Consider the following 15,467-nt stretch of genomic DNA (forward strand, 5'->3'; position numbering starts at 1 on the left):
TTTCAGGTCGATGACAGGTGCAAAATCTCCCTTGGTACCATTCTATAGAGCAGGACTGTTTATCCCAGTATCCTACACCAATATTCATTCTTCAACTAAAATCACATATTATCTAGACATTTTTCACAGCTTCATTCATGGGAGCTTGCTGTGCACAAATCACCGGATGGATTTCCAACATCACAGCAGTGACTGAACTTCAACAAAACTACATCAACGAGTTTTAAGGATTTTAAGATTTCATGGGGTCGTGAGCAACGTTCTATAAATGCAAATTCTTTCTAAGCATTAACATTTTAAAATGCTAATTGTGATATGTTGAAATCTCTGAGATTAATATGATTATATGTTGCTCCTCTGGCTGCTGTTTTAAATTGTCTGGTTTAAAGAGGTTAAATCTTCCAACAAATTAACATTCAGTGGAATCCCAGCCTGTTCAAAGATTCGTCATTGATTGAGATAGTAGAACTTTCAGAACTGAATTATTAATTTAAATGTATTTTAATTGTTTGAAATAAATAACATCTGTTCTAATGAATGTTGAAGACGTTTCTATTAATTTTGCACCAACTGTCAATATTCTTAAAATAAACTCTTGTTTTGAGTTGAAACCAATCAATAAGTGTCTGTGTTTATCTGGTTTTGCTGCCATGAACACTTCACTGAAATCGTTTATGTAAATAAACACAGAAATAGAAGTCCCAAATGAGATTCTGGAGACACAAAAACAGAGCAAATATTTCCCCATCAACACAGCACAAAAATAGAGTCAAACATGCAAATACATCAACTGATTTCAGTAGCAATTGTTTTTTGGGCATTTTTAAAATAAGTTATATCAGAATTATGTCACGATGATATCTAAGTTCAGAAATAAGAAAGATTCCCAATTATCATGATATATAATGACACGACAAATGTGTTTGTAGGGATGTCCTGTACCCTCTCTCTCTCTCTGTCTCTTTCTCCTCTCTGGCTCTTTGTCTTGTCACTCCGCCATGGGTCATTGTCTTCACTCCACAACATGAAGTCAATATCTAGCCAATGTACTCTCCCAGCACGATTCAGACACTTCAAACTAAATGGATCTAATGCAATGGATTGGAATCCGTGGAGGGAACTTTACTCTGAATATGTTTTGAGCATTCAATGACCTGGGGATGCTTGATGGGAAACTGCAGATGAAAATTTACTCTGCACCTAACCTTTGTTGTAAGCCAATAGCGAGGATTTGATGTGGCCGTGCCGAAGGATCTTTCCCTGTATCTAACCCGTGCTGTCCCTGCCTTTGGAGTGTCTGATGGGACAGTGTAGAGGGAGCTTTACTTTGCACCTAACCTGCACTGTACCTGTCCTAGGAGTGTTCGATACGACTGTGTAGAGGGAGATTTACTCTGTATCTAAACTGTGCTATACCTGGCCTGGGAGTAATTGATAGGGCAGCTTAGAGGGAGCTTTACTCTGCATCTAAACCATGCTGTATTTGATATGGCTGTGTTTGATGAGACAGTGTAGAGAGAGATTTTCCCTGGGAATGCCTAATGTAATGGTGCAGAGGCAGCTTTCCTCTTTACCTGCCCCCAGCGTCGAGCTGCCTGGGAAATGTCTGATGAAGAGTGCAGAGGAAATTTTACACTGCATTGTACCCTTACCCTACACACCTTGACTGTGTTTGAGCGGATAATGTAGAGGAAGTTTTCCCTGTATCTAAACTGTGCTGTACCTGTCCTGGGAACGTTTGATGGAGACAATGTAGAGGGAGTTTCACTCTGAATCTAACCTGTGCTGCACCTGCCTTGGGAGTTTTTCATGTGACAGCATAGAGGGAGCTTTACATCATTAATGTAGCCCCATGGTACACCTGCAGCTGTTTGATGGAGCCGTGGGCCTTTTCTCTGCATTACACTAGACACTGTCTCACCGTATCTAACCCGTCCTGTACCTGCCCTGGGAGTGTTTAATGGTGACAGTGTCGAGGGAATTTCACTCACTTTGACCCGTGCTGTACCTTCCCTGGGAGTGTTCAATATGGCAATGTGCCTGGCCCCATACTGCACCTATCCTGGGATTGCTTGATGGGACAGTGGACCCAGTCTCGATATTGCTTTCGACCGTGGCCCTGTCCCTGCTTATATTACACAGGCCGGACCCTGTCTCTGTTTATATTACACTAGAACCTGTCTCTGTTTGTATTACACTAGGTCCTGTCCCTGTTTATGTTACATTCGACATGTCTCTGTTTACATTATACTCGATATGTTTCTGTTTATATTGCAACAGATGATGTCTCTGTTTGCATTACACTCGGCCCTGTCCCTGTTTATATGGCACTCAACATGTCACTGTTTATATTATACTCGACATGCCTCTGTTTATCTTGCACTAGACGGTGCCTCTGTTCCTATTGCACTAGGCCCTGTCCCGGTTTATATTACACTCAACATGTCTCTGTTCGCACTGCACTAGACCCTGTTTCTGTTTATATTGCATTAGACCCTGTCTCTGTTTGTATTACACTTGGTACGTCTCTGTTTATATTACACTCGACATGTCTCTGTTAATATTATATTCAACATGTCTGTTTTTTTTTGCACTTGATGCTGTCTTTGTTGATATTGCACTACGCCCTGTCCCTGTTTATATTAAACTGGACCCTGTATGTTTCTAATACACTAGACCCTGTAACTGTTTATAATACACTAGACCCTAATTCTGTTTATCTTACACTAGACCCTGCCATGAGCCTATTTGAAAGAAGATCAGGAGAGTTCTCCCTGCTTCCTGGTCAATGTTTATCCCTCAATCAACTGTTTCCATGTATTCACAATGAATGTCCCACCCTTTTGTTTGGAAGAAGGAAACTTTTTAGAACAATTGCTCATGCAATAGCGATGATCTGAAGTTTTAAGTGGGTATCTTGCCAGGCTGCTTTGCATCAGCTTCTGTGGTGTACTTGTTCAGTATTTTGGCTATTTGGTTGGTGGTTCGAGTCCATCCACGGGTGGAGTTTTCACTTCATCGGCGTTCATTCACCCACAGCTCTGGGCTGTCAGGGTCCACATTACCTACAAGAAAATATTTCACAATCGAGGCAAGTGTTTCTGTTATTTAGTGAATTCCCACGCAAGCAATTTTTTTCTCATGTATATTCACGTCAAGTTTAATGAGAAAACAATTAGACCAACCATGTACCTGTGTCTAACCCATTGGAAATCTATGAAGTCATTGGATTCAAACAATCCCATTCACTCCTCCTCCTCCAGCTCCACAGTGATTGGGACAGGGAAAAGCAGCAATATTCCGGCCCCACACTCTCCAATCACCCGCTGCCAGCAGAAAGCAGCAACTGCAGCTTCAATCAGTGGGTTACTGCCCATCCCTGGGACGCAAGATACTCCAATCCGGGCTAAACCTCCCAATACACCGAGCACAGGCTCAGGGAAACACAGGTAGATTATATCCCGGTCACTGAACCTCCGAGCATCATTTACAAAATACCCGAGTGAGTGGGTCACAAATAAAAACAATGACAACTTTCTAAATCTTTTCACTAAAAAATTCTTTCCTTTGATTTAAAAGCTGACTGTGGTGGATCTGAAAATGAGAACCATGGGGTTTGTATTACCGACTGACTTGTTTTCCATTGTTTGTCCATCAGGTTTGCAATTCAACTTGTGTTGGAGATTGAAGCGAATCTGATTGTAAATGTAAAATCCAGGAACAAATCCTGAGGAAAATGGATCACAATGTTTGGAAGGTGGTGCAGCTGAGATGCAGAACCTGTGAAAGATGTTATTGATGATTGATGATAAAGCATTGGACCCTTGGGCTTCTGGTGGTCAATTTCCATCTCTACCATTGCATTCAGACAGTTATCTCGCTGTGATAAAGGATATGGACATGTCATCACCACATGTCCTGCTAGCTCAGTCGATGGAGTTTGAGACCTTGAAACGTCCTCGGTTTGAGCCATTCCTTCAAGGTATCACGGGGCTCAAAGTAAGTCAAAGTAAGCACTCCATTATTCATATCACGATTGCTGGTTTATGAGTTAAAACTGCCCCCAGCTTCACTGGAAGCACGGCAGACATGTGGCCCAGTGTACAATGAATGGTGATATTTGAAGGGGCAATTTCCAGTCAAACTGCTGCACCAGCAAAACTGTTCAGAGTCAAAGGGTTAGAATCGACACTTAGAGGGGAACTGAGAGAAGTGGGTGCAGTTCAAACACAATCCAGCTGAGAAAGATCAGATTTATATGGTTAGGGGAAAGCATTGGGAAACTCCTGCTGAACCTTATTCACATCAAAATGAGCGAGGAGGAAAGATTGGATAGGATGGGTCTGTTTTCTTTAAACAGAGAAAGCGAAGGAGATTTAATTGAGGAAGATAAAATTATAAAGATCAAGATGGAGAAGATAGAAAGGACCTATTTCCGTGAGCAAAGCAATCAATAACCAGGGGCATGGATTGAGAAAGAAACAAATCTTCATATTTGTAAAGTGCCTTTCACCGGAATCTCAAAGGGTTTTATAGACAATTATGTACTTTTGAAGTGTATTCACTGTTGTAATGTATGAAATGAAGCAAACTCCCACAAACAGCAGCACATTGATGACCAGATAATCTGTTCTTGTGGTGTTGATTGAGAGATTGAGCCTTCGGCCCATCGAGTCTGCGCTGGCCAAACAAGTACCTAACTATTCTAATCCCATTTTCCAGCACTAGACCCAGAGCCTTGTATGCCATGGCATCACAAGTAAACATCTAAATACTTCTTAAATGTTATGAGGGTTTCTGCCTCTACCACCCTTTCAGGCAATGAGTTCTAGGTTGCCACCACCCTCTGAGTGAAAAAATTCTTCCTCACATCCCCTGTAAACCTTCTGCCCCTTACCTTAAACCTATGCCCCCTGGTTATTGATCCCTCCAACAAGGGGAATACTTCCTTCCTGCCTACCCTATCTATGACCCTCATAATTTTTTACACCTCAATCATGTCCCCCCTCAATTTTCTCTGCTCCAGGGAAAATAACCCCAGTCTATCCAATCTCTCCTCACAACTAAAACTCTCCAGCCCAGGCAACATCCTGGTAAATCTCCTCTGCACTCTCTCTAGTGCAATCACATTCTTGCGATAATGCGGATTCAGAACTGCACGCAATACTCTAGCTGTGGCCTAACCAGCGTTTTATACAGTTCCAGCATAACCTCCCTGCTCTTATATTCTATGCCTCGTCTAATGAAGGCAAATATTCCATATGCCTTCTTAACCACCTGTTCTTTGTCAAAATTGTGATTTGGGATCTTGTACATCCAAGGGCAGACAAAGCCTCAGTTTAACATCTCGTCAAAAAGGCATATTACACTCGAAAGTGCGGGACTCCCTCCGTATTGCACTGGAATCTCAGCCTAGGCTGTTGTGCTCCTGTCTGGCAATGGTGTTTGAGCTCACAATTTTCTAAGTTAGAGGCAAGAGTGGTACCAGCTGACCCATGGAAGACTAAACAATTCAACTTAACGTATCTGGTGGAAGAATTAGAGAAAAGCTGTAGAGTAATTTATTTCACACAGGAGGTAGTGGGGTCTGGAACTCACTGCCTGAGCTGATCATAGAGGCAGAAACCACCACTGAAGAAAAGGAACCAACACATGGAAAAGCATTTATTGTGCTGTAACCAACAAGGCTATGGAGCAAGAGCTAAAACATGGGATTGGGCTGGATTGCTCCTTTTGTACTGGCATAGACATGATGGACCGAATGGTCTCCTTCTGGATCATAAATATTTCTGCTTCATTATTTCAATTCTTCAATTGATTATTTTCTTTCCCCTGTGCCAGTTGTTGTATGTGCTCAATTAAATATTTCCATAAGGCAATGAAGGAGAAGGATTCAGTTTCCAACGTGGAGCAGAAGAGAAATGGATCAACAGTGAAATAACACATTTCCAATCGGAGCGGAAATAGGTGACAGAAACAGAATGGTTCTCCCACCTTTAGTTTCTTCACTAGTCCAATTACCATTCCATTCCATTCGCATTGCTTTTGCCTGGCATCCTCATCCCTGGTATTATTTATTCTCTTCTGCCTTCCACCCAATCACAAAACTTCTCTCCTGCTATTAACGTCTTTAATAATAGCTTCTAACGTTTCCCTTAACATCTGTTAAGGTCACCAAGGTTTTCTGAAAGGGAAATCATGTTTAACCAAATTATTGGAGTTCATTGAAGAAGTCACATGTGCTATGGATAAAAGGGAACCAGTGGATCTACTGTACTTAGATTTCCAAAAGGCTTTTGATATGGTGCCACATCAAAGGTGATTGCTGAAAATAAAAGCTCATGGTGGAGGGGATAACATATTGACATGGATAGATGATTGGCATGAATGGGTCATTTTCTGCTTGGCAAGATGTAATGAGTGTGTGCCTCAGGATCAGAGCCGGGGCCTCAATTTTTTACAATTTTTATAAATGACATGATTGAAGGGACGAAAGGTATTGTTGCTGAATTTGCTGATGACATAAATAAAAGTAGGAAAGTGAGGTGTGAAGAGGACATAAGGAGGCTAAAAAGGGATATAGGCAGGTTACGTGAATGAGCAAATATCTGGCAAATGGAGCATAATGTGGGCAAATGTGAACTTGCCAAATGCTAGCAGGAGGAATAAAAAAGCAGCCTATTACCTAAATGGTGAGAGATTGCAGAGCACTGAGATGCAGAGGGGGCGTGGTGTCCTAATGCATGAATCACAAAAGGTACAGCAAGTAATTAGGAAAGCTAATAGAATGTTATCGTTCATTGTGAGGGGAACTGAATACAAAAGTTGTGAGGCTATGCTTCAGTTACACAGGGCACTGGTGAGACCAAATCTAGAATACTGTGTCCAGCGCTATTCCCCTTGTTTAAGAAAGGATGTAAATGCGTTGGAATCAGTTCAGAAAAGGTTTACTAGACTAATACTTCGGTTGGGCAGATTGTCTTCTGAGGGAAGGGTGGACAGGCTAAGCTTGTATCTGGAGTTTAGAAGAGTAAGAAGCAACTTATTTGAAACACATAAGATCTGGAGGGATCTTGAGAAGGTCGATTGGAAAAGGATGTTTCCTTTTGTGGAAGAATCTTGAATTATGGGTCACTGTTTAAAAATAAGTGTCGCTCATTTAATACAGAAATGAGAAGTTTCTTTTTCTCTCAGAGAGCCTTGAGTCTTTGGAACTTCTTTTTTCCGAAAAAGCAATGGAAGCAGAGTCTTTGAACATTTTTTTCCCTTTGAAACGGAGGTAGGTGGATTCTTGATAAGCAAGGGGATGAAAAGTTATCGGAGGTAGGCAGGAGTGTGGAATGTGGAGTTTTGGTTACAATCAGATTAGCCATGATCTTATTGAATGGCAGAACAGGCTTGAGGGGCCGAATAACATACTCCTGCTCCTAATTTGTGTGTTTCTATATTCGTATGTTTATATGTACGTTCCTTCTCTTCCTTTCCTTGTCTGTGTACTTTCTTGAAATTTATAATACCTTTCTTTTTCTACTTCATTTGATAGTTCACAGACCTGCAGCATTCACAGTGGAGAGGGAAACAGAGTGAATGTTTCAGCTCGCTGACCTTTTATCCAAACTGGAAGAATTTAGAGATTCAATAGTTTAGCAGCAAGTACAGAGTCAGGAGAAAGACAGGGGGAGAGGAGGGAAGAACAAACGGTCTTGTGATAGGAAGGCTGGAGAGATCAAATGACAAAGGGGATGATGATTCAAGGTAAGATTTGGTGATAATTTGGTGCCAAATAAATAAACTAATAGGACAAATGAAGAAACAGAAAACACGTCCAGAGGGGGTTCAGCAGACGGTAACAGTAGAACCATTACCAACACCTACTGTCCGAAAAAATTGGAGTGTGGTGATGATCTGAAATTGTTGAAGTGACGCTAGAGTCCATAAGATTGTAAAGTGTCTGATCAAAGATGAGCTGCTGTTCCTTGTGCTTCCATTGAGCTTCATTGGAACAGTGCAGGAGGCCAAGGAAAGAGAGGCCAGAGAATGATCAAAAGATAGGTTCACACTTGAACACTCAATGGTGATGCTCCACAAGACAGTCGCCCAAGCCGGATTTAGTATCCTCAGTGCAAAGGAGACCGCATCGTGAGCAGTGAAAACATGATAATGAATAGCAAAGAGTAGCAATCACTGCGTCACCAAGAAAGTGTGTTTGGGGCCCTGGAATGTGGGAAGGGAGGAGGTGAAATAGCGGGTGCTGCATCGGCTGTGCTTGCATGGAAATGGTTCTCTGTGATGTTCATTAGAACACGAGAAATAGTGGGGAGACCATATGGCCATCTGAACCTGCTCCACCATTAATTGATTTTGCACATCCATTGAATTGTTTAGTATGCAAAAAGTCATGGATTTCTATTTGAATATACTCAGCACCAAGACTGATAGATTCAATTTATTTTCATTTGGAAAATGCACAAAGTGCACATGAATTGCAAGTGCTCCCTATCACTGCTCGACAATAATATTAACAACTTAACCTGACCTCGTGACACCGCACTGAAATCCTGCCATTCTCAGACACGCTGCTCTTCATGTCATAATTGATGGATAAACAGCCCACTGTTTCACTGTAAGGCAACTTTGTAGATGCTTCATAGTGTTACAGACTAGATCATTGGATCTGCTCATTCCATCCCATCTTATATTCAGCTAATGGGGAAAATGAATAAAATACTGAAACAGCGATTTGTGGATAGTGGTTAGTTCGCTGCTCAGGTTAGCTCATGACCCCATATTATAACATGTATTTAGAAGCGATGCAAGAAGCGAGCGATGGGGGCGATGCAAGAAAGATTTATTGGACCAATGCCACAACTGACAGGTTATATGTATCAAGAAATATTGAACAGGCTGGAGACGTTTTATGTGGAAAAGTGAGTGAGGGGTGACGATCGAGGAATTTAAGAACACATAAGTGTTTCTACAGGCCAGACAACTGGAAGGTGTTTCCACTTCTGCAAGGATGAAAATAAATATAACTTAGTAATGAATCTAATGCGAAGATCAAGAGAAACTTCCTTAACCAGAAGTAAAAACGGACAATGCTGGAAATACTCAGCATATCTGGCCGTATCTGGGGTTTGAGAAACAGACTCAACGTCCATGTAATGATGCAGTGCAGTTCTAATGAAAAGCCATAGAACTGAAATGTAAACTATGTCTCCCTTTTCACAAACACAACAGATCTGCCGAGTGTTTCGATTCAACAATATCGACTCTCAATGGCTGGGTGGTTACCCAGCATTCTCCGCGGGGAAGAATGTGTCCTATCCAGACGACAGGGAGCTTGCTGCGCAGGCGTACTACCAAGCTGGAAGTTGAGTATGCGCAATGCGGTCCCTGATTGGGGCATGCGCAGTGTGGGTTATACCTGGAGTGAGACGGAGAAGGGAGAACAGTCGAGTAAGGTTGAGTAATGGAGCCGCTGGGTGGGTGGAGAGGATTAGAGCCAGCGGAGTGGGCGGGGAAGCTTCATAAACACCCGGTGAATACCTCCAAACCCCACTACGAAGCTACCGATTCTGCGCTTGCACAGGATGGGACGACAGTTGTTGGCCTGCTCTGGGTCACAGGCCCGAGTTAACGGCCGGCATCTTTCCCAGGGGCGAGGTGCAGAAGGGCGCATGCGCGGTCATCCCTGTCCCTGTCAGCAGGAGGAGAGAATGTTGTTAATTTCGATCCTGGACTTACAGGGATGGATTTTGGAAACTCCTTTTACAGGGGGTTAGAAGTGGAGGATTTACACACAGCAAACTCGAACCAAGAATAATGTTTGTCTCTTCTAAATTTCTATCCTGGACTGACAATAAAGGTCTTTGTAAATTTGCTTTACAGGGTTATTAGAAGTGGAGGATTGAGAGACGGGAAACTCAAACCAAACGTCACATCCAGATCTGACAGAGTCACTCGATTCATCAGGACCTGAATATCATCAGCATCTGAATGTGGAATGAAAAAGGTTTGTCTGTTCTGTCTGTGTAAAAGCACCAAGACGCATATACCCTGGTTAGACCACACCTAGATAATACGTTCAGTTTGTGCAACAAACCTAAGGAAGGATAGAATGGTCATGGAGAGAGTGTAGTTCAGATTTACCTGAGTGATACCTGAACTCCATGGGTTTAATTACAAAATGAGATTACAGGAAATACCCATAGAGTCACTATGGCACAGAGGAGGCCATTTGGCCCGTTGAGCCCATGCCAGCTCTCCAGAGCAATCTAGTGAGACCTATTCCCCTGCTCCACTTCGCTGTATCCTTGCAAGTTTATTTCCCTCAAGTGCCTATTCTCCCTCACGTCCCCCTCTATCTCTTACCCAAAAACTTAAATCTGTGCCCCCTAGTCCTTGTACAATCAACTGATGGGAACAGATTTTCTTTGTCCACCTTATCTGAAGCTCATAATTTTGTACACCTCTATCAATCTGCCCTCACTTCTTTGCTAGAACCATTTGGTTAAATCTCCTCTGCACCTTCTCAAGGACCTTTACATCTGTCCTGAACTGTAGTGGTCAGAACTGGACACAAATACTCGGGTTGTGGCCTAACCAGAGCCTAACAAAGATTCAGCATAACTTCCTTGCTTTTGTCCTCAATAGCTCAATTTATGAAGCCCAAGATTGCAAATACCTTGCTAACTGCTCTCTTAACCTATCTTGTCACCCTCAAAAAATCTCTACACATAAAGGGCCAGATCCCACTGACTCTGCACATTCTTTATACCTGTGCCATGAGGCCGCTATTGTCTTTCTCTCTCTATCCTTCCTGTCAAAATCCATCACCTCGCTGTGAGGGTTGTAATCCCTGAAATTTAGAAGATTAGGAGGCGATTTGATTAAAGTTTTCGGGATGTTAATTGAAACTGACAGGCTAGATAGAAAGGAACTATTTCCACTGGTTGGGGAATCTAGGATGGTGGGAGTGGGTGGGGTCCAAACATAGAATCAGGTTCCAGCACCTTTTCAGGTAGCGAGTTCCCGATCCTGACAACTCTCTGTTGGTGCAGAAACTGCTGAACTCGATGTTGAGTTCTAAAGGTTGTAAAGTGCAGAATCGAAAGATGAGCTGCTGTTCCTCGAGCTCCCATTGAGCGTCATTGGAACAGTTCAAGAGACCAAGGACAGGGTCAGAGTGGGAGTGGGGTGGAGAATTAAAATTACAAGTGACGGGAAGTTCAGGGTCAAGCTAACAGACTGAACAGAGGTTGTTCCACAAAGTGATCACCTAATCTGTTTTTCATCTTCCCAGTGTAGAGCAGACCAGCTCGTCAGCAGTTAACACAGTAACTGAGCTGCAAGAAGTACAAGTAAATCACTGTTTGTTTCATCACACAAAACCTCAAACATAACTTGAAGAAATATACTTTATGTGGAGAGGAAAGGATAGAAAGAAAGCAAACCGACTGCCAGAATATTAAATTTCACCCAAACCATAAAGACTGTTCGTGGGTAGGATTTGTAAGTTTGCGGATGACTCAAAGATTGGCCAGGTGGTTAACAGTGAGGTTGAGTGTCTTGGGCTACAGGGAGATATAGACGGGATGGTCAAATGGGCAGATAATAGGCAGATGGAATTTAACCCTGAAAAGTGTGAGCTAATACACTTTGGAAGGAGTAATTTGACAAGGAAGTATTCAATGAATGGCATGACCCAAGAAGTTCTCAGGAACAAAGGGACCTTGGCGTGTGTGTCCATAGATCTCTGAAGGCAGAGGGGCACGTTAGTGGGGTGGTGAAAAAGGCACATGGGACACTTGCCTTTATCAATCGAAGCATAGATTACAAAAGTAGGGAGGTCATATTGGAGTTGTATAGAACCTTGGTGAGGCCACAGCTGGAGTACTGTGTGCAGTTCTGGTCGCCACATTATAGGAAGGATGTGATTGCACTGGAGTGGGTGCAGAGGAGATTCACCAGGATGTTGCCTGGGATGAAACATTTAAGTTATGAAGAGAGGTTGGATAGATTCGGGTTGTTTTCGTTGGAGCAGAGAAAACTGAGGGGTGACCTAATCGAGGTGTACAAGATTATGAGGGGCATGGACAGGGTGGACAGGGAGCAGCCGTTCCCCTTAGTTGAAGGGTCAGTCACGAAGGGACACAAGTTCAAGGTGAGGGGCAGGAGGTTTAGGAGGGATGTGAGGAAAAACGTTTTTACCCAGAGGGTGGTGACGGTCTGGAATGCACTGCCCGGGAGGGTGGTGGAGGCGGGTTGCCTCACATCCTTTAAAAAGTACCTGGATGAGCACTTGATACGTCATAACATTCAAGGCTATGGGCCAAGTGCTGGTAAATGGGATTAGATAGGTAGGTCAGGTGTTTCTCACGTGTTGGTGCAGGCTTGATGGGCCGAAGGGCCTCTTCTGCACTGTGTGATTCTGTGATCAGCAGAAATAAGCCCCAATGCCAAAATCAACATGGTTCAGTCCTCAATGTGATTAACAGCAGCAATAACAGCAGAATCCAACCCCTGCTGTCACTTGTCAACTCACTGGCCTACCTGCAGGTTGGATTAACGAGTGAAGCTCTTTTCACACATAAAGCAGGTGAACAGCCCCTCCCCAGTGTGAACTCACTGGTGTTTCAGCAGATCCCTTGTGCTTTTCAACCTCCTCTTGCAGTCAGAACATTTAAACAGTCTCTCATAAGTGTGCACTCCCTGGTGTGACTGAAAGTGTGATATAAATCCTTTCCCACATTCAGTGCAGGAGAACAGCCTCTACCCTGTGTGACTGTGGCATTGAGTTTCCAGATCTGACATAATTGAATTCCTTTCAAGATCCCCACATGGACACAGTTTCTCCCCAGTGTGATTGCACTTGTGTTTTAACAAGAGAGATGATCAGTGAAGCCTTGACTACGCACAGAACACGTGCATGGTTTCTCCCTGCTGTAAATGGTGCTGTTTGTGTGGCTGAAGCGAGTCACAGTCCCAGTGACCAGGAGAGAAAATGATTGACTCATTTATTTTATTCTCACTCTGCAGAGGAGCTGGAGAACTGAAGCCAGGCAGAGGAGAGGGAGGGAGAAAACTGGGAGTGGAGGAAAGAAATGGTGGAGATGGTGAGATGGGTTTGGATTTCAGCCCAGGGAGGAGGGAGAGTGTGTGGGATGGGGATTTACAGCTTTGGGGGAACAAGAGAGGAAAAAATATTCTATTGAAACTAGAATTGTCTGCTCTGAACTTCTATCCTGGACTGACAGGGATGACTTTGTAAACTCCTTTTCCAGGGCATAAGACGGGGAAAATTTATAGATATGAAACTCAAATCAAACATCACGTCAAGATCTGACGGTCACTCGATTCATCAGGACCTGAATATCATCGGCCTTTGAATGCAGCACAAGAAATGTCTGTCTGTAGGAAAGGATTTCAAACATCAGTGTGACTGGAAAAGCAGCAAGGCACACACACACCCGAGTGAGAGTGATCCAGTGAACTGACTGTGGAAAGAGCTTTAACCAGTTACACCGCCGGAGAAAAAAATCACACCATTCTCAGCGGAGAGAAAGAGCACCCCTATTTCTGTGTGTGGACGAGGCTTCAACTGATCTTTCAATCTGGAGAAGTACAAGGACACCCACACCATGGATAAACCGTGGAAATGTGGGGACTGTGGGAAGGGATTCAATTATCCATCTGGATAATGAGTTTCCAAGCTGGAAACTCGTCGATGCAGTCACACCGGGGAGAGACCGTTTATCTGTTCTGATTGTGGGAAGGGATTCACTCAGTTATCTACCGTGTTAACATGCCAGCGAGTTCACACTGGGGAGAGACCATTCACCTGCTCTGTGTGTGGGAAGGACTTTACTAAATCATCTACCCTGACTGAACACAAGCGAATTCACACCGGGGAGAGGCCATTCAGTTGCTCTCACTGCGGGAAGAGATTTGGACGGTCATCCAATCTCACTGAACATCTCCGTGTTCACACTGGGGAGAGACCGTTCACCTGCCCCGTGTGTGGGAAGGGATTCACTTGTTTAACCAACTTCACATCACACCAACTTGATCAGTTGACTGATCAGAGACCTTTTCAATGTTCTGACTGTGATTTTGGCTTTAAAAACACAAGGGATCTGCTGATACACCAATGCAGTCACACTGGGGAGAGGCCATTCATCTGCTCCGAGTGTTGGAAAGGATTCACTCATGCATCCAACCTGCTGGCACACCAGCGAGGCCACACCGGGGAGAGGCCATTCACCTGCTCCAAGTGTGGGAAGAGATTTCGTCGCTCATCTGATGTTCAGAGTCACCAGCGAGTTCACATGGGGAGGATCCGTTCAGCTGCTCTGTTTGTGGGAAGGGATTCACTCACTCATCCACCCAGCTGAGACACCAGCGAGTTCACAAGTGACTCCAGGGGTTGGATTCTGCTGTTAATCACATCCAGGAATGAACCATTTTCATTCAGATAGTTGGGCTTTGTTTCTGCTGATGTTAATAACCCCATATAATGGTGTGAATTTAATGTTGTGACAAGTGTCAAATAAATCAGCATTATTTCAAATATGTTTTTTCAAATGTGTTGCGCCCCTGATTGCTCGAACAATGTCCATAGTCCGACAGCATCTCTCACACATTCGACGTGTGAATAGAGCATCACACCTTCAAACCTCATTTAAATTTAAATTTGAATCCACTCAACAAATGGATTTAAGGTGTTCGCTGATGATTGCACAATGTTCAGCACCATTCGCAACTCCTCAGATACTGAAGCGGTCCATGTCCAAATGCAACAAGACCTGGACAATATCCAGGCTTGTGCTTACAAGCAGCAAGTAACATTAACGCCACACAAGTGCTACTCAATGACCATCTCCAACAAGAAAAAATCTAACCATCGCCCTACGACGTTCAAGAGCATTACCATCGCTGAATTCCCCACTATCAACATTCTGAGGGTTGCCATTGGCCAGAAACTGAACTGGACTAGCCATATAAATACTGTGGCTACGAGAGCAGGTCAGAGGTTGGGAATCCTGCAGCGAGTAACTCACCTCCTGACTCCCCGAAGTCTGTCCACCGTCTACAAGGCACAAGTCAGGACCATGATGGAATACTCTCCACTTGTCAGGATGAGTGCAGCTCCCACAACACTCAAGAAACTGGACACCATCCAGGACAAAGCTGTCCACTCCACCACATCCACAAACATTCACTCCCTTCACCACCGATGCACAGTAGCAGCAGTGTGTACCATCTACAAGATGCACTGCAGGAATTCACCAAGGCTCCTTAGACAGCACCTTCCAAACCCACGACCACTACCACCTAGAAGGACAAGCACAGCAGATAGATGGGAACACCACCACCTGGAAGTTCCCCTTCAAGCCACCTCATCATCCTGACTTGGAAATAGATTGCCGTTCCTTCACTGTCACTGGGTCAAAATCCTGGCCTCCTTT

The 15,467-nt window shown here is 43.7% G+C and overlaps 3 protein-coding genes and 1 long non-coding RNA gene across 5 annotated transcripts in view; 2 read left to right on the forward strand and 2 right to left on the reverse strand.

The window, feature by feature from the left end:
* Positions 1 to 15,467, forward strand: part of LOC144697371 (uncharacterized) — a 423,816-nt gene that overhangs the window by 344,807 nt on the left and 63,542 nt on the right. The gene's annotated exons all lie outside the window — the stretch shown is intronic.
* The window catches only part of LOC144697271 (uncharacterized), a 407,386-nt gene that overhangs the window by 54,880 nt on the left and 337,039 nt on the right, over positions 1 to 15,467 (reverse strand). The window lies entirely within an intron of this gene.
* LOC144696971 (uncharacterized) overlaps positions 1 to 15,467 on the reverse strand; it is a 204,964-nt gene that overhangs the window by 39,863 nt on the left and 149,634 nt on the right. The window lies entirely within an intron of this gene.
* On the forward strand, positions 13,641 to 14,569 carry LOC144697167 (uncharacterized). Its single transcript, XM_078569022.1, is given in 1 exon segment — positions 13,641 to 14,569. A coding segment is annotated over 1 exon segment (753 nt). The 3' UTR covers positions 14,394 to 14,569.

This window comes from Cetorhinus maximus, chromosome 23 (assembly GCF_964194155.1).
Source record: "Cetorhinus maximus chromosome 23, sCetMax3.hap1.1, whole genome shotgun sequence".
NCBI lineage: Eukaryota > Metazoa > Chordata > Chondrichthyes > Lamniformes > Cetorhinidae > Cetorhinus > Cetorhinus maximus.